General features: G+C 36.4%; 1 protein-coding gene across 10 annotated transcripts in view; it reads right to left on the reverse strand.

The window, feature by feature from the left end:
• The window catches only part of CYLD (CYLD lysine 63 deubiquitinase), a 72,417-nt gene extending 49,369 nt beyond the window's left edge, over positions 1-23,048 (reverse strand). Inside the window, exons 1-5 of one of the 10 annotated variants that reach the window (XM_072750249.1) lie at positions 22,855-23,048; positions 22,196-22,273; positions 15,466-16,117; positions 13,955-14,257; positions 11,703-11,808 (exon numbers count right to left, since the gene is read on the reverse strand). In XM_072750249.1, the coding sequence (XP_072606350.1) occupies positions 11,703-11,808; positions 13,955-14,257; positions 15,466-15,969 (913 nt within the window). In that variant the 5' untranslated portion in view covers positions 15,970-16,117; positions 22,196-22,273; positions 22,855-23,048. Of the gene's footprint in view, positions 1-11,702; positions 11,809-13,954; positions 14,258-15,465; positions 16,118-22,195; positions 22,274-22,764 lie in introns of all 10 variants that reach the window. The other 9 variants (XM_072750253.1, XM_026011737.2, XM_072750251.1 and 6 more) reach the window with 9 other exon arrangements.
• Positions 23,049-23,367: the final 319 nt, after the last annotated feature.

Consider the following 23,367-nt stretch of genomic DNA (forward strand, 5'->3'; position numbering starts at 1 on the left):
TTTTATGGAAACCCACAAACGTATCTTATTTGGTCAGACAAGTTAAATTACAATTATCCATGTGATTTTTGGAGAAACAACATTAGCACAGAATTGGCTACCCCCATAAGAACACTTTAATAATGAAAGAAACTTTATTTTACAAATGATTCCCCTTAGCCATCCAGCAAGTTAACATTATAAAAGTAGCATAATTCACAGAATTTGTTTAGGACAGGATTTTTCAACCTCAGCAATACTGCAATGTTGGACCAGATCATGTTCTGTTGTAGGGGCTGCTCTACTGCATTGTAGGATGTTTACTTAGCAGCATCTCTGTCTCCACCTACTCAGTTCAAGTAGTACTCCCACCCCAAATGTGATAATCAAAAATGTCTCCAGAGATTGCAAAACATTCCCTGGGGTCAAAATCACCCAAGGTCGAGACCTACTTGGCTTAGAAATGAAATGACCTAAAGCTGACCTAAGCTTTTATACTAAAGCTTAAAAACAATTTTTTAAAAACTTAAAAATTCAATAGTTCTAGTATGAAACAACACTGTATTTGTATTTGAATCAAAAACTTAAATGGGTGATGGGTATTACTAAGGAGAGCCCTTTGTGATGAGCACTGGGTATTGTATGTAAATGATGAATCACTAAATTCTACACCTGAAACTAACAGTACACTGTATGTTAACTAGCTGGAATTTACACAAAAACTTGAAAATAAGGGGAAAAAACTATAAAATATAATCAATCATAAAACCCATCATACCTACCCAGAGAAATCCCCCTTTTTCTTGAATAAATGTGCTCCATATTCCAAAATATATATTTAAAAATAAAGCTGTTATGATGGAGTAAGCTCACACCAGGCCTCTTCTACTGAAATAATAGATTTAAACTTTGACAAAACACATAAAAACTACCTACAGGCACTGGAGAGTGAAGAAGAAAAAAAAGAAAGAAAAAAGAAAACCAAACAGGCAGATTATGAAGGAGACTCAAAATTTAAAAGAAGGGGACAAGGATATAATCCAAAACTGCTCAACATACTTTAAAAAAGAAAAAAGGAAATTGTGACCCATTCTCAAAAGAAAAAAACACAATGGATACCAATCCATAGACTATTTTGATGTTGGAATTGGCAGTGAAGAAGAATTTTAAAGGAACTATTATAACTATGCTTAATGAGGAAAAAGAAAATATGTTCACAGTGAAGAAGACAGCAATATCTCACCAGAGAAATTAAAACTATTTAAAGAAACAAATGAAAAAGAACAAGATGGATGTCTTAAAAACACTTCTAGAAACATAAAAGGCAATATCTGAAAAAATATTTCATTGGAGGAATGAATTTTATCCCTAAAAACACAATGTAGACAAGAGAAGGGGAAATCTGTAAAATTCAAGATAGAACAGTAGAAATTATGTAAAGAACAGATACATAAAAGTATGAAAAAAATAATAAGAGCCTCAAGGACTGTAGGCACAATACCAAATATTCTAACATGTATCAATATGAAGCCACAGAAGGAAGATTGAAAGGGACAAAGAAAGCACTTGAAGAAATAATGATCAGAATATTTCCTACTGTGTTAAAAGATATAAATTTACATATCCAAGAAGTTTAGTAAACTCCAAGCAGGATAAATATGAAGAAAACTATGCAAAGGGCATCACAATTAAACAGTTGTTAAGCTAAATATAAGGAGAAATCATCAAAGCTCCCGGAGAAAAACAACATGTTGCATTACATAAAGGGGGATGATTTAAATGACAACTGACGTTCACCAGAAACTATGGAGGTCAGAAAATGCTGGAAAACAGAATGAAAAGAAAAAATACCAAACTAGAGTTCTATATACACTCAAAATATCCTTCAAATATGAAGGCACAATAAATACATTTTCAGATACAAGAAAATTCAGGGAAATTCATTTCTAGAAGAACTGTAATTCAGTAAACAATAAAAGAAGTTCTTCAGGATGAATGAAAATGTTAAAAGGTGGATACCTGGATCTTTCAATTTCTTTAAAATATATATGATGATATATAGAACATTTTCTTGTGAGTTTTTAATGTACATAGATGTAATGTATATGACAATAGCATAAAGAAATGAGGAAGAGGTAAAAACTGACATAGTAGCAAGTCATCTACATTTTACATAAGGTTGTACAACCCTAAAACACTAAAATATTAAGGATATATATTCTAATCCTTGGAGAAAGTACTAAAAGCAATATGACAATGAAATGCAGCTAAGAAGCCAACAAATTTAACACAGAATCCTTAAAATTTTTCAAATAATCTGCAAAAAAGGTAAAAAATAATATAAGAGGAAAGAAAACCAGGGACAAATAAAAAATAGATAATAAAATTATAGTTCTAAACTCAATAATACCAATAATTACATTAAATGTTAATAGATTACACAACAAAGAAAAGACAAAGATCATCAGTATAGATTTTTTAAAATTATATGCTGTTTAAAAAAAAAGGAAGTGGGATAAAATGAAGAAAGGGAGAGAAAACATCTCAATCCAATAACACAGTAGGGGTAAAGCAGAAAATTAGGGCAAACAGAAAACAATAAGATAGTAGAAATAAATCCAATTATCAGTAATGATAAATATTAATAGATTAAATCTTCAGGTAAAGTACAAAAATTGCCAAACTAGTTAAGAAAAAAATGCTTAGTCCCCACCACCCATCTAGCCCATCCTCCCCTGCCCACCTTCCCTCCAGCATCTCTCCGTTGGTTTGCTCTTTATAGTTAAGTGATTTCTCACTATACACTATCATAAGGGACATACCTAAAACAAATAAGTGATTGAAACAAACAAATAAGTGACTGAAAAGAGAAACACCTGGAAAATACAAACCAAAAGAAAATCTATCCACTCCATATAAAAGAATTTAAGGCAAAAAGAATCAGTAGCAATGAAGGTAGTGCCTCTTTCCCTCTCCCTTTTTCTCTATATATAGACAGATTATATAACCATAAATAGTTTAAATTACCTGGAAGATATAACAATTCCAGACTCTAGGTACTTAAAAATTCTAAACTTGTATGCAGCAAATAACTATTTCAAAATTTAAGCAAACCCTTATAGAATTAAGAAGAAATTAACAAATCCATCATTGTGTTAGGAAGTTTTAACATACCTTGTTCAGTAACTGATAGATCCAGCAATTAAAAACTCAATAATGATCCATAAAATTTGAATAGCATAATAAATTAGCTTGGTCTAAGGGACATATAAAATATGCATGCAATGAATGCAGCTACAATTGGAGCAAACACAGTCTTTTCAAGTCCACACAGAATATCCTGTAAACTGATCATGTACTAGGCCATAAAGTCAGCCTCAACAAATGTCAAAAGGATTGGTATCATATTCTTTTATCATAAAGCAATTGAATTAAAAAAAATCATAATGACTAAAAAGTCACTTAAAAATTTAAAATCATATTTTAAAAGAGCACATGAGTTACATTAAAATAATCATGAAGGAAATTATAAAATGCTTCAATTTAATGATAACAAGATAACCACATATTAAGTTTTGTGGAATGTAGGTACAAAGAACCTATATCCTTAGATGCTTTACACTAGAAAAAACTAAAAATTAATAAACTATTTAAAGGAGTTAGGAAAACAACAAATCCAAAAAAATAATTTGAAGAACAGAAATTCCTAAAATAGAAAACAAATGTCTAGAAAGGATTAAGAAAGCCTAAAGATAGACCAATTTTTTGAATGAAAAGAAGAACACAACTGCAGATACTGCTGAGATTTAACAGAAAATAAGAGATCTTAAGAATGTTATGCCAAAAACTTTAAAAACAAAGATTCAGTGGGAAAAAAATCATTAAAAAATAACACTTCCATTAAAGACTTTGAATAGTCAAAGCAATCCTGAGAAAGAAGAGCAAAGGCAGAAGCATTATACTTCCTGACTGCAAACTACCCTTCACAACTACCGGGTAGGACAAGAGAAGCACAAGCTACAGAAGCAAAAATAAATTAATGAGACTACACCAAACTAAAAAGCTTCTGCCCAGCAAAAGAAATCATTGGTAAGTAAAAAGGCAACCTACAGGATGGGAGAAAATATTTGCAAATAATATAACTATTAAGGCATTAATATCCAAAATATGTAAGATTAAGATTTCATACAACTCAATAGCAAAAAACTAACATCCTGATTTTAAAATGGGCAAAGCAACTAAACAGTTTTCAAAAGAATGCATACATATGGTCAACAGGTGACATGAAAGGTGTTCAACATCAATAGTTATGAGGGAAATGCAAATTAAGAACCCAAGGGACCTGTGGAACCCTGAAGCAGATCAACATGAACACTGTGGGAGTCCCAGAAAAAGAGACAGAGACAGAGACTAGCTGAAGAATACTGGATAAAAACTTCCCAAACTTGACAAGAGCAAAAATAATAACATCCAAGATGCTCAACAAACACCAAGTAAGAGGAATTAAAGAGATTCTCACATTAGAATCAAACTTTCCAAAGACAAACACAGACTCTTAAAAGTAGCAAGAGAACATCAACTTGTCATATACAAGGGGACCCTCAATAAAGACATATACAGATTTCTCATGAAAAACTTTGGGGGCCAGTAGACAGTAGGCCAAGGTATTCAAAGGGATAAAAGAAAAATACTGTGAACCAAGAATCCTATATCAGGCAAAACTGTCCTTCAGAAGTGAGGGAAAAATTAAGATATTTCCAGATAAACATAAACAGAGGGAATTTGTTTCCACTATATCTATCCTACAAGAAATATTCAAGGAAGCCATGCACGGTGAAATCAAAGGACATTAGACAATAACCTTAAGGCATATGAAGAAAATAAAGATCTCAATAAAGGTAAATACATTGGCAATTATAAAAACTAGTATTACTGTAAACAACAGTTTATAACACTACCTTTTGTTCTTTACATGCTTTAAGAGACTAATCCATTGGGATGCCTGGGTGGCTCAGTGGTTGAGCATCTGCCTTTGGCTCAGGGCATGATCCCAGAGTCCTGGGATCAAGTCCCTCATGGAGCTCCCTGCAGGGAGCCTGCTTCTCCCTCTGCCTATGTCTCTGCCTCTCTCTCTCTCTCTGGGTCTCTCATAAATAAATAAATAAAATCTTTAAAAAGAGAGAGAGAAAAACTAATCCATTTTTTTAAAAAAAACAATTAGTCTAAAAGCTCGTATTATTGTAACTTTGGTTGGTAACTCTACATTTTGTTTTCTACATAATTTAAAAAACCACCATAATTCAAGGAACCACCCTCACACCTCACACTCTCACACCCATTAAAATAGCTACTATCAGGAAAACAAAATAAATGTTGGCAAAGATGTGGAGAAACCGGAAAACTTGTGCATTGTTGGTAGGAATGCCAAATGGTCAGGCACTGTGGAAAACCTTGGTAGCTCCCCAAAAAATTAGAAATCAAGCTACCATATAATGGTAATTCCACTTCTTGGTATATCCCCGAAAGAACTGAAGGCAGGGTCTCAAAGAGATTATTTTTACACCCATGTTCAGAGCAACATTATTCTCAATAGCTAAAACATGAAAGCAACTCAAGTATCCATCAAGAGATAAACAGATAAACAAATGTGGTATATAATACATAATGGAATACTACATAGCCTAAAAATGAAGGAAATTCTGACTCATGTATCAACACAGAGGAACCTTGAGGACGTTACACTAAGTGAAAAAAGCCTGTCATAAAAAGGCAAATACTGCATGATTCCACTTATATGAGGTACTCAGAATAGTCAAAATCAGAAAGAGAGAAAGTAGGATACGTTTGCAGAGAGGCTAAGGGTGGGCATTAGGGAGTTACTGTTGAGGGTGTAGGGTTTCAGTTTTACAAGATGAAAACTGTTGCAGAGATGAATGGTAGTAAGGGCTGTATAACAAGATGAATGTGCTTAATGCCACTGAACTGTATACTTAAAAATGGTGAAGATGGTAAATGTTATATGCACTTTGCCACTATGGAAAAAGAGCATTTTAAATTTAAACACATGCTATTTTTACAATTAAAAAAAAATTAAACATGCAATGCAAACTTGTTCAAAAATTTTAAAATGTGCAGTTTAGCAAACTGGACCAAGAAATGTATGACTAGGATGAAGTTAAATTTAGATCAGAAAAATAAGGCTGATTTAATATTAGGAAACTTGATTAAAAGAAAAGAAATACAGGATTATGTCAATAGGTAGACAAAAAAGTTTGATAAACTTCAACATCCATTCAGGATAAAACTCTTAGAAAACAGGGAATGGTAGGTAACCTCTCAAACCTGATAAGTGACAACTGCAACAATAAAATCCTAGGGCAAAGATCACACACTTAATAGTGAAATGCTGAAAGCACTCCCTCTGAGAGCAGGAGTAAGACCAAGATGGCTGATATGACGACTTCTACTCAGTATGTAGGAAAAGGTTCTTGGAGCTAGGACATTAAGGTAAGAAACTAGATTTTAAAAATAAAAGATATAAGGATTAGAAGGAAGAGTTACACTACTAGTATTTGCAGAGGATAATGGCTGGTTACTAAAAAAACAAATCTATGTGGATAAATTGAAAATTTAATGAAACCTCAGTAAGATTGTTTGCAACAAAACTCAGCACACAAAAGTCAACTGAGTTAACACACCTGCTAGGATGGCTAGAGCCAAAAACTCAGATAATAATCAATGTTGGCAAGGATGTGAAAAAATCAGAACTCTCATACAGTGCTGGTAAGAATGTAAAGTGGGAGGGGTGCTTTGGAAAACAGTCGGCCAGTTCCACAAATGATTAAACACAGAGTTACCAAATGACCCAGCAATTCCATTCCTAGATATATGCCCAGAAAAATAAAAGCATACATCTACACAAAAATGTGTATATAAATGTTGTAGCAGCACTGTATATAGCAAAAGATGGAAGGGACTCAAGTGTCCATCAACAAATGGATACACAAAATGTAGTACACCCATATGATGGGATGTTATGCAGGCATAAAAAGGAATAAAGTACTGACACACGCTACAATATGGATGAACCATGAAAACATTATGCTAAGTGAAGGAAGCCAATCACAAAAAAAACACATATTATATGATTCTATTTCCATGAAATGTCCAAATGTCCAGACAAACACAGAGACAGAAAGTGGATCAGCATTTGGTTAGGACTAAGGAGGAGGAAGGGATAGTGGAGGGATAGCTAAAAGGCAGAGGGTTTTTTTGTGAGGTGATGGAAATGTTCTATAACTAACTATAGTGATGACTGCATGTATCTGTAAATATGCTAAAACACACTGAATGGTACACCTTAAATGAAGGAATTATATGGTATGTGAATTAGATTTCAATACACCTGTTCTTTCTAAAGTTGACTGTATTTCTATATACCACAAAAAATTGTTAGAAAATATGTTTTACTTTATAACATATCAGAATGCATGCAAGAAATGGAGAAATGTACTGAAAGGGAAATGCAATGTTCATGTAGTAGAAATTTCAATATGATAAAAATTCTTCTCTAATGACTCTACAGCTTAACTACATTTCCAATCAAAATCCCATTGAATTCTCCTATAATATTTAAGAAGCCGATTGTTAAATTGACAATGGAGAGGCATGGGCCAACAACAACCAAGACACTCATTGCGAAAAAAAACAAGAGGGGAAAGGTACTCTTCCAGCTAGAAGGCTTCTCGTAAAGCTAGGATAATGAAGGCCTATAAGTCTTAGTGTAGGAAAAGAGTAGAGCCTACAAAGAGATCCATATATACCTGTGTATATACCTGTGTTGAAACTTGATTTATACACAGCAAGCATGGTGGATCAAATTAGATTAATGTACCTCACATCCTACACAAAATCAAATCCAGGTGGATTATAGATTTAAATATGTCTATTAACCTTTTAGATGATAATGTGGCATAGCAGGAAAATTCAGAAGAGCAATGAGGACTAGCACTCATACTGAAACAGATTATAAAGAATCATTAAAAATGATTTGGTACTGAAGCATAAACAGAACAGAAAGTCTAGAAATACACCATAGCATATGTGGGCACTGAATATGGTAAAAGTGGCATCTCTAAGGAGCAGGAAAAATATGATCTTTTTAATAAAAAAATGTAGGGACAACTGGATAGCTATCTGGGGGAGGGGAGACTAAGGCCAATCCATATATCACATTATACACTACATGAAATAAAAATGGATCAAATATATATATATAATATATACATACAAATATATACATATGTATATATGTGATACATATGTATATATGTGATTTGGATTTGTGATCCAAAATCACAAGAGTACTGGAAGAAAGCATGGGGGAAATTCCTTTATAACCTTGGAGTTATAAATATACAGCCCATTAAACAAATCTGATAATTCACCTATGTAAAAATTTTAAAATTCTGCATGCCAAAAAAACCCACCTAAATCCAAGTCAAAATACATTACACTAAGTGAAATAAGACATTTACAAAGGGCAAATATTATATGATTCCACTTATATAAAGTATTCATAAAGACAAGAAGTAGAGAATAGATGTTACCAAAGGCTGAGGGAAGGGAGTGATTTCTTAATGGGTATAGAGTTTCTATTTGAGATGATGAAAAGGTCTTGAAATAGATAGTGGTGATGGTATCACATCACAGTAAATGTATTTAATGTCACTGAACTGTACACCTACAAATGGTTAAAATGGCAAATATTGTTACATTTATCTTACCACAATTTTGAAAAATGAGGGCAGCCAGATAAAAAAGGACTAATGACAAATTAGAGTTCCAAGTAGGGAACATTCACATCTCATATCACAAAAGAGTTTAATTGCCTAACACATAAAAAAAGAAATTGGGAAGAAAAAAGACCAACAATCTCATTAAAAAAAAAAAGACAAAGGTATGCATACACAGTTCACAGAAAGAAAAATACTAATCACCCTTAATAATATGAAAAGATGCCTAACCTCATTCATAAGAGAAATGGAAATTAAAACTATACTGAAATATATTTTTCACCTCTCAGACCGGGAGAAAAATTTAACAACATATTCTCATGGTTAGGATATAAAAAAAAGTCACTTTCATATTCCGCTGGTAAGAATGTAATTGAATGTAAGAATGAATGGCTTAAGGCAATTCAGTAGTATCTAGAACAATACAAATGTATGGACTTTTCCAACAAACAACCCCACTTCTGGGAATTTGTCCTATCGATTTGCTGGCACATGTGGGAAACATAAATGGACAAGGGTATCACAGCATTGTTTGTAAACGGTTAGAAAAAACCCAAATATATATCAGTAGGAATCTGATTAAATAAATACAATGGAAAGTTATACACTGTAAAAAAAATAAATCAAGAACTTCTCTAGTCAAATATACAAAGAGTTCCAAGATACAAATTTAGGAGAATAAAACAAGGTGCAAAACACTGTAAATAGTATGTTTTTTATATAAAAAGAGAAGGGAAAATATGTATTTATATTGTACAAAGAAATTCTGGAAAGATACTCAAGAAACTAATAAAAATAGTGGGAGGTGAGAGATGGGGTAAGGAAGCAACTGAAGTCGGGAGACAGAATGGAAATGAGGTATCTTACTGTAGTTTTTTATTATTTTGATTTGAGAGATACAAATATCTTTCTTATTAGATGTTATTTTAGTGACTTCATAAGGGTTTTTAATCCAAGGGTAAATGTGTTAGTCAAAACTCAAATTACACAACATGCATTTTACTACATGTATGTCTTTTATCTCAAAAGGAAAAATATCCTAAACTTCTCTCTAGTTAATTATATGTGTGAAGTTTTTAAGAGGAAATATACAGAGATGTCTGTAACTTATTCTGAAATGTATACAAAAATAAGATGGATTAGTGCATGGATAGAGGGATGGATACATGAGAAACACAAGTAAAATAAAATGTTCACTGTAGAATCTAGGTGGTAGGTATACGAATGTTCAGTCTAAAATTCAAGAAAAGCCAAGTATGCCAGACTTTTACAAAGCGAAATCAAAATAAAGCTATTATTTGAATCCCATACCTCCAATTAAATTAACATACTCTTGCTGCAAAGCTAAAAGCTAAAGTAGAAAGCATTTCTCAAGTCAGCAAAACAAGCACTTATTACTTGCCAGGCCCACAGGGAAAGGAAGGGCAAACAGTGCAGGCTAGAAGGACTCCTAAGGATCATCTAACATTAGCCCCTTCATTTTTACAAAAAAGATACCGAGGACCTGAAATGACCTGTGAGGAACTCAAAAGTGTTCTGTGTCAAATTCAGGGAGAAAAACAAAATACTGGAAGTAGAAAAATCATTTTTGTTCAGTTATGATCCCTGCTATAGTAAAATTCAGCTTTTATGGAATTAGAAACAAAATACATCTCCATGGAAACAATATTCCCAAGGATCCTTCTGAGGCTGAGGAGTATGCTTTTCTATGCAAATCTTCACATCCAAAGAGTACACACAGGATGTGGAGTGAAGAGGTACTGAACTGAGCAGAGCTTTATAATCAGACAGGTCTGGATTTGAATTCTGGCTCTACCACTTAGTTGATCCTCGCCAATCTTAGCCCTAGCTAAACTCCTGTTTTTTATCAGCAAAACGGGAATAATTAAGACCTTATAAATTTGTCAAGAATGTAAAGAAGTACAAGTCATCTAATTCATGGATTCATACATTGGTGGCTACTGGATGTGGGCTTTCTGACATTTATTCATAGTTGCCTAATGCTCAATAAAAAGCACCACCTCTGAATGCCTGTCAGTTTCATGATTAACCTACTATCAGCTGACTAGGCTGTAACTGCAATTCTACTAAGAGCAGGGGCAAACTGCTGTTGATTTCACCATCAATAGGCATTTATCCATTTGTTGACAATAGCTATTAGGTGCTACTTGTTTGAGGTAAAAATAAAAGGTTGCTTAATGTTTTTTGGCTTTTTTTTCTTTTTTAGATTTACTTATTTATGTGAAAGTGTGAGACAGAGAGAGAGAGAGAGAGCATAAGCAGGAGGGGCAGAGGGAGACAGAACCTCAATTAGACTCCATGCTGAGCGCACAGCCCGATATAGGGCTGTATCTCATGGCCTGAGCCGAGACCAAGAGTCAGACACTTAACCAACCACACCACCCAGGCGCCACTTAAAGGGTTTTTTTTTTAAGGTATAAAGGTGTAAAGTTGAATGATCTGTTTCTGACTATACAGACATGAAGCCTGATCAATTACACCATCTCAAAACTGGAAGAAATTTCATAGCGCGTTCGGCAAGAATTCTCCCCAAGTAGATCAGATCATATTACATGACCAACTTCTGCTTAGAGGCTTCTAGTTTAAACCAGGTTCTCAATCATATTATCTAACCCTTACAATGATCAGAAAGGGTTTTTATTCTCCCACTGAGGTGGGAGATGAAAATTTAGTAATATATAAATACCACTCCACACTCCCCTACTTTCAGAAATAAAAATATTTAAGTGTTGTTTTCATTTGGGGGTAAGAAAGGATATTCTATTTAATAACAATACCAAAATATAAAAAGTCACGTTCCAAAAAGCATCTTGAAGCTTATATTTATATCTTCATAACAAAACACAGCTTAGAAACTCTGCCTTATATTGATATATATAAAATATATATAAACACAAGAAAACATACCTGGGATGATATCATTGATGTGCAAGAGAATTGTACTTTCAACACTTGCAAAACTACACAGCTGCACTCCATCAAATCTGCCATCCCAATTGCCAATAGGATTATCCTAGAAAGTAAGTAATAGAATAAAATTTTAAGCCCTTCTCAATAAAACATGAATATGAAGATCTATATTTTCCAGAAAAGGATCTTCCCAAAGATTTTACACTGGCCAAGTTTATTTCTCCTAAAAGAAGAAAAAAAAAAAAAAATATATATATATATATATATATCAGAAATAATTACCACAGTAATAAACTTTTGGTTTATTTGTTTTTCGTTTTGGTAAAAATGATATCCAAGAATAACCAAGTTATAGGAAGCCCATAGATGAGCAAGAAATTGAAAGTATTCATCATACTTTATTGGATAACAAACCCTAGTCTATATGGTAACACCCATCTTCATAGGAAGACATTTAATTTTTTTTATGTTCCAATGTTGCACCAAGTAGTTCAGTGCTGTTCACACAGCTAGATTAGGAGATGGGCCAGTCAGACAACTGCCCTGAGCACCACATGAACAACAATGGAAATAGATGAAAAATATTGCATTGGCCAGAACTTTCCTTTCAAAGAGCACACTAGAGGGGTTTGGAATGTACACTTGCACAGGCCAACTGAAAGATAGACAGAGGCAAGAGGAGAAGTTGATGGGGAAAAGTTCTAGGCAGCCTGCCCCAAGTAAACAAGATGATCCTGACTGTCATCTAAGGAGGGGGAAGGCCTACAGGACTTTTACCAAGTATGAGGCCCAAATGACCTGAAGCAAGAGAAACTAACCATGACCAATAGCCTTCTTTCTCCAGCCCCTCTCCACCCACCTCACACTCCCTCCTCTAAATAAATATTAAAGGTGTGCTTTATCATTAGCTATCCCGAGGGGCCCACACATTTTTATACTCTGGCTCTAACTTTTTACATGGCGAATGTTCAGCAAATGTTTGTCTAAACAGTACTGTTTGTCTAACTAATGGGTATCAAACAGAATTTCCCAGAATTTCCAAGCACAAGATAAATTTATACTAGAACATTCATCCCCTACCAAAAAGTATCCCTGAAGAGAGGAAAAAATAATCACTAAAAACATCGTGAGTACAAGAGCCTGGTAGTCACAATCTGTCCTAACTCATTCTAGTGTTTAATAATTCTGTATGAGTTACTTCTTTCTACCTAACAAATTCTTATCCATAGTTCCAATCTATGATAAACATCTTCTTCTCAGGCTCTTTCTTCTCCTCTTCTTAACATCCACAGGTAACATTCAACTTGCCATACTGGGATATTTCCATTATGAACAAATATGATTGTAAGCTAACGTTAAAAATGACACAAAACAATGAACAAAAGGAAAAATACTGTAGGATTCCACTTATATGAGGTACCTAGAGAAAAGGCAAATTACAGAGACAGAAAGTGGAATATTGGCTACCAGTAGAATACTAGCTGAGAGGAGTGAGTAATGGGGAGTTAGCATTTAAAGTACACAGAATTCCAGTTTGGAGTGATGAAAAGTTCTGGAGAAAGATAGTGGTGATGGTCGCACAACAATGTGAATGTAATTAAATGCCATGCAACTATAAATTTTAAAATGGTTAAAATGGTAAATATTACGTTACATATATTTTACCATAATGAAAAAAAGAATTTTTGGAGTGAGTTACATCCTAAGGAGATACTTTTCCTTTAAGAAGTAATGTGTTCAAAAAAAGAAGAAGAAGAAGAAGAAGAAGTAATGTGTTCTTCCTCTATGCAGGTATTTTCCATACATGATTTTTACACTATTCATTAAAATCAGATAGGCCAATAGGATTTTGCAAAATATTATAAAAAGAGAATCACAGATTAAGGGAAAAAAAACCTTTCAAATAAGGAAAAATAAGACATCATGTAATACATTCGGGTGGTTTGGTTTGGTTTTTTTGTTTTTTGTTTTTTGTTTTCTGTTTATTGGTCAGCTATCATAGAGCATATTTAAGGATTAAAACATTATTCCAGTTTATTCAAAATGGAAAAAAAGAGTAAATGTAACTCTCTAGACTCCTGTCCCATATACTGATATGTTCCTTTACCAAAGATAAAGTAGAAGATGTTTTTTAAGTTATTCCAAATTAGTCCATTTTTAATACTCAAAGTGTTTAATTTGTACCTAAAATTGGTCATAAAACTAATAAGATATATCCACAAAGATAATATTCTCCAAAAGTTTCTTACCATGTCCACACCAACAAAATATCCTAAGCTTTCTTTTCCTGGCAAGACATCACAGAATATGACTGTGCCAGACTCTATAGTTTCTCCAAGCTTCAAAGAAACTCTGGAGTTTATTTCCAGAGGGGGAAGTTCCATCTGCATTGTGTCCCCTGGACCTGCATAATCACTTTCCAATCCATTGTCATCATCTTCTAGGATTTCTAGCTTGTCCAACGCAACAAATACTCCACAGTCTTCATCGCACTGAAAAAGTTGTTTCCCTTGATATATCCCATCAGTGAAACCTTGGCCGCGACCTTCTTCCTAGTTTTCAAATGAGAAGGGACAAAAATGATTGATAGATAAAGAGATGGAGAAAGATGATCCATAAGAAAAAATGATCTACTCTGGGGATTTGGGGGAAATCACTGGGAAAATTCTAAATGACACACACAACAAATAGAATTATTAGCAGCTGCTGCTCAATTTCCAATGTCTACAAAAGAATAAAGAAGCTGTACCTGATGCTGAAATATAATTAATTAATTAAATTTACATCATAATTCCACTGTGGGAGAGCATGGCTAGATTCTACACTGTGATTTGAACAATAATTTTGTCATAAAATTTGATCACTAAAATAATGATCATGTTAGCTCTGCTTACTGAGTACTTACTGTATGTCAGCCACCACGCTAACTCTTCAATCAGTGTGTAACAAAAATACTTCAAGCTATGTACTGGTTTCACTATTTTACAGATGAAGAAGCAGATTTAGAGAAGTAGCTTGGTTAAGTAACTTGGCAATCCATCTAGTAAATACCATAACTGAGATTCAAATTTCCAATTGTTTTACAATCACTGCTTTAAAAACTATAATTATTAATAAGGCATGAAATTCTATATAAAGAATGTAAAAATGTAACTGACATTTAAGTTCTTGAGAATTAATATTAATTTCAGAAATGTGTCACAGAGTTCTTGGTTCTATCTTCAGGAGAAATAAATTCCAAGATGATTTTCACATATGTCAGGAGGGACGACTATAAGCAAGTTGAAATTGCTGGACCTTTTTAAAAATCTTATAGCAAAAAAATAAAAAATAAAAAAAAAATAAAAATCTTATAGCTACATTTCATTACTTAAGAGCACACACTACAAAAAAACTGAGAAACCTACATACGCTAATGACACAAGGTAATTAATAATTTTGTAGGATAATTCAATTATAATTGGTAGAGTTCATTTTTAGCACAGACACTTAAAATTTCTAAGATCTGAAAGCCTTGAATAATTACATGATGTGTATTTCCTACTATAGTAGGTCATTTTTATAAAGTTTTCAATGTATCATCTTTGCATCATCTCAATTTATCATTAGAAAGTAAATCCTAAGAATTACAAGCATCAAAATTACAGATCTCTAGAAAAACTTCTTTATTGTATTTAAGGGGGGGGGATACATGTGTGCATACAAATATACACAGAAACACACACACACAGAGCTCACTAAAATAGTTTATCAAACTTACCAGTAATTCTACTCCAAAGAATATTCCCGACACTGTCCTCTCTGCTAATAAGGGTCCTCTGAAGCGCACAACTCCTGGAAATTTTTCTTCCCCAGATCTCAGCTGTACTTTCACAGGGCAGCCCACATCTATCTGGAGGCCTTTACTTAGTCTGTTTTTGTTCTTAAACAGGCTGAACCTCTCTTCACAATTGGTAATTGCCAAAAGCAATTCTGTGAATTTTTCATTTATTTCTACAACATCCTTTTCATCAACAAAGAGAACTGCATGTGGTTGCTCTAAAATTTTTAATCCAATCTGATTTTTCTTGCCTTTTGCAGAAGGAATCCTCGAGTGACCCACAGAACGATCTTGGATATACTGTCCTATACTCCCCTTTGGTACTTTAAGGAGCTTTTGTGTTTGTTTGTCTGTAACACTGCATTCTTGAAGAAGCAAATAAAAAATCCGCTCTTCCCAGTAGGGTGAAGTAACTTTTTCTTGGCTCCATAAGCCTGAACTCATTGTGACATTAACTCCAAAATATTAACTCAAAAAAAAGGAAACTACTAAGTTTGTAGTAAAACCGCAAAAGATAAATTCACTGGCAGTCCCAAAGCACGTTTTTAGCAATTTGGTGTCCATGCTGTAAAAAGACAGCAAAGCAAAATGCCTAGAGGACAAGCAAAAAGAAACTTTACACTTTATTCTACGTGAACTAAAATTAAGATTAAAGACTTCTTAAGATCTCATTCTATTAATAAAAACACACACATACGTGAAATACTTCCAAAAGTACCTAAAAAGGTTAAAAGACATACATTATTTGTATCTATCATCATTTTTGCATCGTGTATATATATATATATGTACATTTTTTAAACTTTAAAAAGTAGCATTTTTAATAGATCCTGCCTAACTTAAATGAATAAGTTGCTATATTTTGGCAAAACACACATAAACCAAAAAGGCTGTTATTTCTGTACACACAGTTTAAGTAAAAAGTTACCCCCAACATAATTATTATGATGAACATCTTCTATTAAAAAAATGATGAATCATATTCTGAAAATTTAAGCACAATTCATATCTGTGTTCCATATTTTGATAATGGATCATTTATTTACTCAATGATCCAGTTTCATTTTCTTCATCATGTACATTTTGTCCTTAGGCAAATGTTAATCATATTAATCAGAGCCATCATTTAATTTCTCAAAATTTCAGTCAGATAATATAAATCTGATTACAGAAAAAGTGTGTTTAAAAATCAATTTTGTATGGGGCAGTCTGGGTGGCTCAGCAGTTTAGCGCCGCCCTTGGCCCTGGGCATGATCCTGGAGACCCGGAGTCTGAGTCCCATGTCAAGCTCCCTGCATGGAGCCTGCTTCTCCCTCTGCTTGTGTCTCTGCCCCTCTCTCTCTCTCTCTCTCTGTTTCTCATGAATAAATAAGTAAAATCCTTTTAAAAATATCAATTTTGTAGCCACTAAAACTTGGACTACATAACAAGGAACATAACTGTAATTCAGTAACAAAACATTTTTATACCACAATTTTAACTATGTTATACTAGAAAGGAATACAAAAAGATTATTTCTTTCTCAGTTTCAAATTTTCATTTAACATTTTTACAATACTAATCTGTCACAATTAAAATAGCCTTCTCAACCCTACTTTAACCAATGGTTAAAAATGATACAATTTCATTAAATCAAATTAAGATTTAGTACATTATCTTAATTATTTTACTGAAAAAAAAAGTTCTTAGGTATTTTCTGTCACATGAATGTGGCCACTGGGTTTCTAAATACAGTTACTTATTCCATCCTTATTGGGGGGGGCGGGGGGAGGGCCCACAGGGAGAGGGAGAGAAAGAGAACCTCAAGCAGGCTCCATGCCCAGCACAGAGCCCAATGCAGGGCTTGATCTCACAACCCTGAGATCATGACCTGAGCTGAAATCAAGAGTCAGATGCTTAAATGACTGAGCCACCCAGGTGCCCTTCCATCCTTCTTTGAGGTAGAGGTATCCATTTCCATTCTGAGTAACAGCAGCAGTTGAGAGTAGCGTCATATTTATCCATTTTATTCTGGGACTTTAAAAATAAATATTCCTAATTAAAGAACCAAATTAAATTTAATAATTTAACTTAATGATTAAATAACCTGGCAAATCTATACAAGGAACGTATCATTAGATAATGAAGTACTCCAGAATTGGTCAAGTTTTTTATACAAGTCTGTCCCTCTACAACCCAGAATGAGACATGTAAGTTACCCAAGACAGGATAGAGTTTGGCATCCCTTTAAACCAACATTACTGAAATATCTACACAACATTCAGTAAAGGGACAGAGTTGGTGTAAAGTAGTTCTCTCTCTCTCTCCTTTCTGTATAATGTGTTGTCTTAATTCCACTTGAGGGCACTATCTACTTCAGCAGGAATAGAATCAGTTTATATTTGCCACTTACATAAGACACCTGTGGAAACCCCTATCTTGGCATCATTATAAACAAAACCCCTCATGAAGGCTACCCAGTCACCCAAAGCCTTAATTTGGCTGTATTCCTCTAAAGTACCAAAAGATTATTTGTGATTTCTGAATAAACTTCTTCTCCAATGTCAACAAGGAAATATGCTTTTCTAGATCATCAAATTATCAATATGAATGTAATTTTCATTACACCAAGATGTTTGTTACTGTGTTCAAAGGCTTGATGTTATGCTTGCTGAGTTCCTCTGTCTCCTTTCTATAGATTTACAGTACCTGGTTTTTCCTTGCAATCAGCCATTTTCTGTGGTTTTCTACAGTGTGCATTTGACTCATTTTATGGCCTTGCTGCTTTCCAACTTACTGTTTCTAATCAATTCTGAGAAGCCAGGGGATGAAATATGTCTTTGTGTTTAAAAAAAAAAAAAACCCAGCAACAATAACTCAAAGAAGTATGTATAAATTCTGAATGGCCTTTAGGAGTAAAGCGCAGAGGCTTTACTGCATGGACACTGGGTTACTTTCAGAAGGTTGAGATAGTCAAAAAGCAAATTCTAAAAAAGTGAGTTGCTTTGTTCTCTTTATAAATGTATTTAAATATTTTTGGTCAAAAACTGCTTTTCAAGTATGATGATTCTATTTAGAATTTTTAAAAATTCCTAAAAATTATACCTTCAAATATTAAAATTAAGAACATCCTTGAATCTTAATATTATATACCCACAATTCCTACTGTATTGGCTCTCTAGCTTAACAAGTCATGTAATGATTTTTATTTTTATTTTTATTTTATTTTATTTTATTTATTCATGAGAAACACATTGAGAGAGAGAGAGAGAGATAGAGAGGTGGAGACACAGGCAGAGGGAGAAGCAGGCTCCATGCAGGGAACCCAATGCGGGACTCGATCCCAGGACTCCAGGATCATGCCCTGAGCCGAAGGCAGGCGCTAAACTGCTGAGCCACTGAGGGATCCCCACGTCACGATTTTTAAAAAGGCCACCATGATATATTACCAAGACAAAATTAGATTATTATATGTAATTCATTAGGATGCTATGTTTCATATGAATTTGATTACAGAAATGTTTTTTGCTAATCATTTAAGAGAGTGTCTACAGAAACTTTAATATGTAACTCCTATGGTTTTAAAAAAAGGGGTGGAAGGCAATTTAACTGTCACTATTAAGAACCATATTTTATAGTGAACACACAGAAGCAGCTTTGCTCTAACCTGCATTAGCACAAGGGGGAATGGAATGAGTTTCAACTCAATAAAAGCAGGGGTCATGTTAGACCATGTTAGACCACTAAAACAGCCAGAACAAAAGTTTATAAAATATTTAAAAAGCATTAGCCAAAAGGCCTTTCCCTTTTTAGAAAGCACAGATTAAGAAAGAGTAAGTTTGGAATTGCCATATTAAACACTGATCCTCTTGATTGCAACAGATAGTTAGAGAAAGGTGAATGGGGAACTTTATTACTCCAAAGCTATACAAGATAATAAATTTAATGATTGTGAATATCTCACATACTGCCATTACAGCAGAAACAGGTTAATAAAGAGACTTTACTCCACCATAGAAATAAATAGAACGACAACGTTCTTCTTTCACGTTCTTCTATTTCACTGGAATATGCGTAACAGTTAAATTAAGTCTTAAGGACACCAAGCAATAAAACCTAAAGACTATATGGGAAAGATTTAAATGACATTGTCAATGAGTTCTTTATCAATCAAGGTTTGTTTATTTAACATTTTTGTGCACTCAGCACGGTGTTAGATACTAAGAGGTATGACAGATTTAAGATATGATAACTGCCCTACTTTATGTTCTCTTACTACCTTTCAGGTCTAATTGGCTTAAAATGCCTCTAATAGTATACTTCACTTTGAGTGTAAATATATCACAAATGATTCATCTAAATGCCTTCGTACTTATCTCAGACTGGAAAATTGAGTGATTATGAATATCCTGATAATTATTCTAAGCACTGAGTGAAGATGACCAAAGAGGTGGAGTGCAATGATATATTTAACCCTAAACCATACCAGAAGCCTTTCTTTTGACAACATTCGAGAAGACGGAATGGTTCAGAGTCACAGAGATTCTGAAAATATTTCTGGTTATCTGAGCTTGTTGAGGTTCTGGATTCTGAACAAACAGGAGTTTAACTGTATTAAAATAAATTCATTAGACCAAGACAGAGGTTGAAAGACAAATATTTATCAGTGTTCTATCAATCCAATAAAAAAGATAGTCAGGAAATATGTTTTATACAGAAATATTAAAGGTCAGAATCACCACATTCTAAAAGATAATATATAGTACAGATGAACAGCATTAACTACGTACAACTGACAACGGTTGTCTAGAAAATGCAATGTCTTTTCAATTCTCAAGCTATCAGGTTATACTATTCAAAGAACCTCACTACAGAAAACAAAGATCGAATTCAAAAACCTTTTTGCATCTTCTCAAATATCCCGACTTGTTCTAAAAACCACAGGAGGCTACCTAAATCAGAATAAAACTTACAATACTCAAATACTGCCCTCAATTATAAATGGCAAAGAGACAGGAAAGTCATCAAGAATACCAAAGAAAGAAGACATACAGGACTTTTTCCAAAAGCTTCTGGATAGTTAAAATAATCACCGTTTTAAGGAATAATCTCTGTCACTAAAAGAACAAGTTGTTATACTACTGAACAGCTACCAACAGAAAAACAGAGATTCCATGATCAGAAAAGAGTCAGTTTTATCTTTCCCACATTCTAACTTGCAACCCAAGTGCACGAGTCATCAGTCCCTAAAACAAGCGGGATTTATAAAATAAAAAAAAAGTCTGGCTCCTGCATATATATTCATGTATATTCATGGCAGAAGAACAAGGAACCCTGCAGTCTCCCTAGGGTTAAACCCGGCCCCTCCACTTCCAAACCGGGAACTCCCCAAGTCCTTCATCTTGTATCTCCCATGCCAAACCAGTGCCTCACACGTAATGGGCATTCAGTACGTGCGAAACGAACCAACAATTTGGTTAACCCAGGTGAGAAAAGTGAAGATCAAAATGCCATTTCCTCATCCTAGGTGTTGAAGTGATCAAAAGCATCCTCCAGGTTAAAAGAGGGGGAAAAAAAGTATACTATACTACTTCTCAGAATAAATGAAGTCACAGCTAATGTTCATCCTACTGCATCGTCACACACGTGAGAAGAAACAAATCAAAAATTCACAATCATAAAAACAAGTTGTTTTTGAGGTTCACTTGAAACTGGTTTCCTAGACCTTCACACCATGTTCGATGCCTATAAACTGTGTGTAACTGATGAGGATACCTTGACAAATTTAAGGTCAAAGTGTGGAAACCAGGAACAAAATACTAATCGTTTGATGAGCAGGATGATTTTCCTTTCTCTCTTCTTGTGATAAAGACTTCCATGAAGTCAAGCAAAAAAAAAAAAGAAAGAGAGAAATCACAGTCGAGGCGGGCCAGACCACAAGAGATTACTGCTGCTGAATGTTTGTTTTATGTAATACAGCCCTGGTCTCATCAGCTCTTCGCAAAAGTTGTCATCCACAGGAAGGCTTCTTCACGGGAATAACTGTAAGTAACATTTTGCAGCAGAACCCTGGAGAATGTTCTGGGTGATGCCGACATTCACAGTACACGAACTTCCACAAGGATTCGCAGCAAGTCATTTTCTCCCAATACTGTTCTCGCTCAAATCCACCCACTACCCGGTGGGGGCCTGGCAGCCTAATGCTCGGGCCATTCAGTGTACTCCGGGCGTGAGGGGGTGTGCAGAACACCAACCCTTGAATGAACACCCTCCCTCAAGGCCTGGATTTTTTTTTTTCCCCCTCAGGGAGCCAATGACTGCAAAAGGAACAGTCTTATTAAGATCTCTATTAGCTCGAATTCAGAAGCGAGGCAGGGAATGCTCCTCCGCGGAGCGAAGGATACAACTTTGCAGGGAGACCCGGGAAGGGAGAGGATGGGGGGCAGGGACGTCGGGGGCTGAGCAGCCTAAAAGGCTGGGTGGCTGGAAGATGACAACCACCCTAAAACATGCAAATGCCACAGGGTGGAATAGAAAAGATGCCAAGTACATGAATAACCGGGCAGCTGACCCAGCCGAGAAGCAAATCCAGGAAACACTACCTTCTCTCTAGACTCCCCAATTCCCCCCGCCCCCCGGGGCAGATCTTCAACACGATTACAAAGAAAAACAAAAGGAAGGAAAAGAATACCTTGTTTCGACAGAGCGCACCTTTCAACTAAACAACTCCGGGTCGTGGGAAACCATCCTCACCCTGGAAAGGGGGAAACTGAAAGAAAAAGCAGAACACGCCATTAACGAGGCCAGAGCCCCGACTGCCTTTCCTGGACGGGAGCCACCATCACCCCGAGGCCGAGCGATCGAGACGGACAGCCGGGGCGCTCCAGGCCGGTCGGGGCCGTCGGGGGCCGTCGGGGGCCGGCCGGCGGCCCGTGCCTCAGTTTCCCCATCCGTAAAGGTCTCCCCCGCGGCTCCCACGGCAGGTCCCATCCGTTCGGAGGTCCCGGGGCGGCGACCACGCTCCCCCGGCTCGGGAGCCCTCTCGGGAAGCCCGGGGGCGGGGAGGGGTGGGGGGGAGCCCCGGGGCGGGGGAGCCCGGGCTGACGTCAGCGGGCTCAGCACCCCGCGGGCCTGGCCGGCTCCGGGCCAGGGCAACTAACGGGCCGGCGCCGAGGGCCCGACGGCCGCGGCGGCAGCTGGAGGCGCCCCGAGGCCGGGGAGGGACGCCTGGGGGGCGCAGCCGCCCGCTCGCTCACTCACCTCGGCGGCGGGGCGTCGCCCGTTCCCGGGGTCGCCAGCCCGCGTCCCGGTCCGGCCCCAGCGCCCCACACCCACCGCCTTAATATTTACCTCCGACGCGCGGCCGCGGCGCAGCCGAACCTGCTACCTGGGCCCGCCCCCACCTGCCCCGCCTCCGAGCCGCCCCGGGGGGGGAGAGAGAGGGAGCGGGGGGAGGGGCGACTGCCGCGCTGGCCAATCACAGCCCGAGACCCGTTTCTGTGCGCGCTCTGATTGGGCGGCCCTCTGACAGACCTTCCTCCAATGGCTGCCGGCCCGGAGCCGGCTGAAGGGACTTTCCGCTCCGTCAAGCTCGGTCGAGCCAAAGGGAAAGCGAGGGGGGGAGGGAGGCGGAGCGGGGGAGGTGGGCGGGGAGCTCCAGCTGATTGGACAAAAGACTGCGGGTGCCGCATTACCATTGGTCGGCACCGGAGCCGGGGCGGGGCGCCGGGCAGCTCGCCGCCGCACCTCCCAGGCCCGGGTCTGGGCTCTTGGCGTAGCTGTCAAAACTCCTGCAGGGAGTTTGGGACTGGGGTGACGCGAGCTGGGCACAGGATTTCAAGATTCCACGAAAAAGCAAAGCTT

Source organism: Vulpes vulpes, chromosome 2 (assembly GCF_048418805.1).
Source record: "Vulpes vulpes isolate BD-2025 chromosome 2, VulVul3, whole genome shotgun sequence".
NCBI lineage: Eukaryota > Metazoa > Chordata > Mammalia > Carnivora > Canidae > Vulpes > Vulpes vulpes.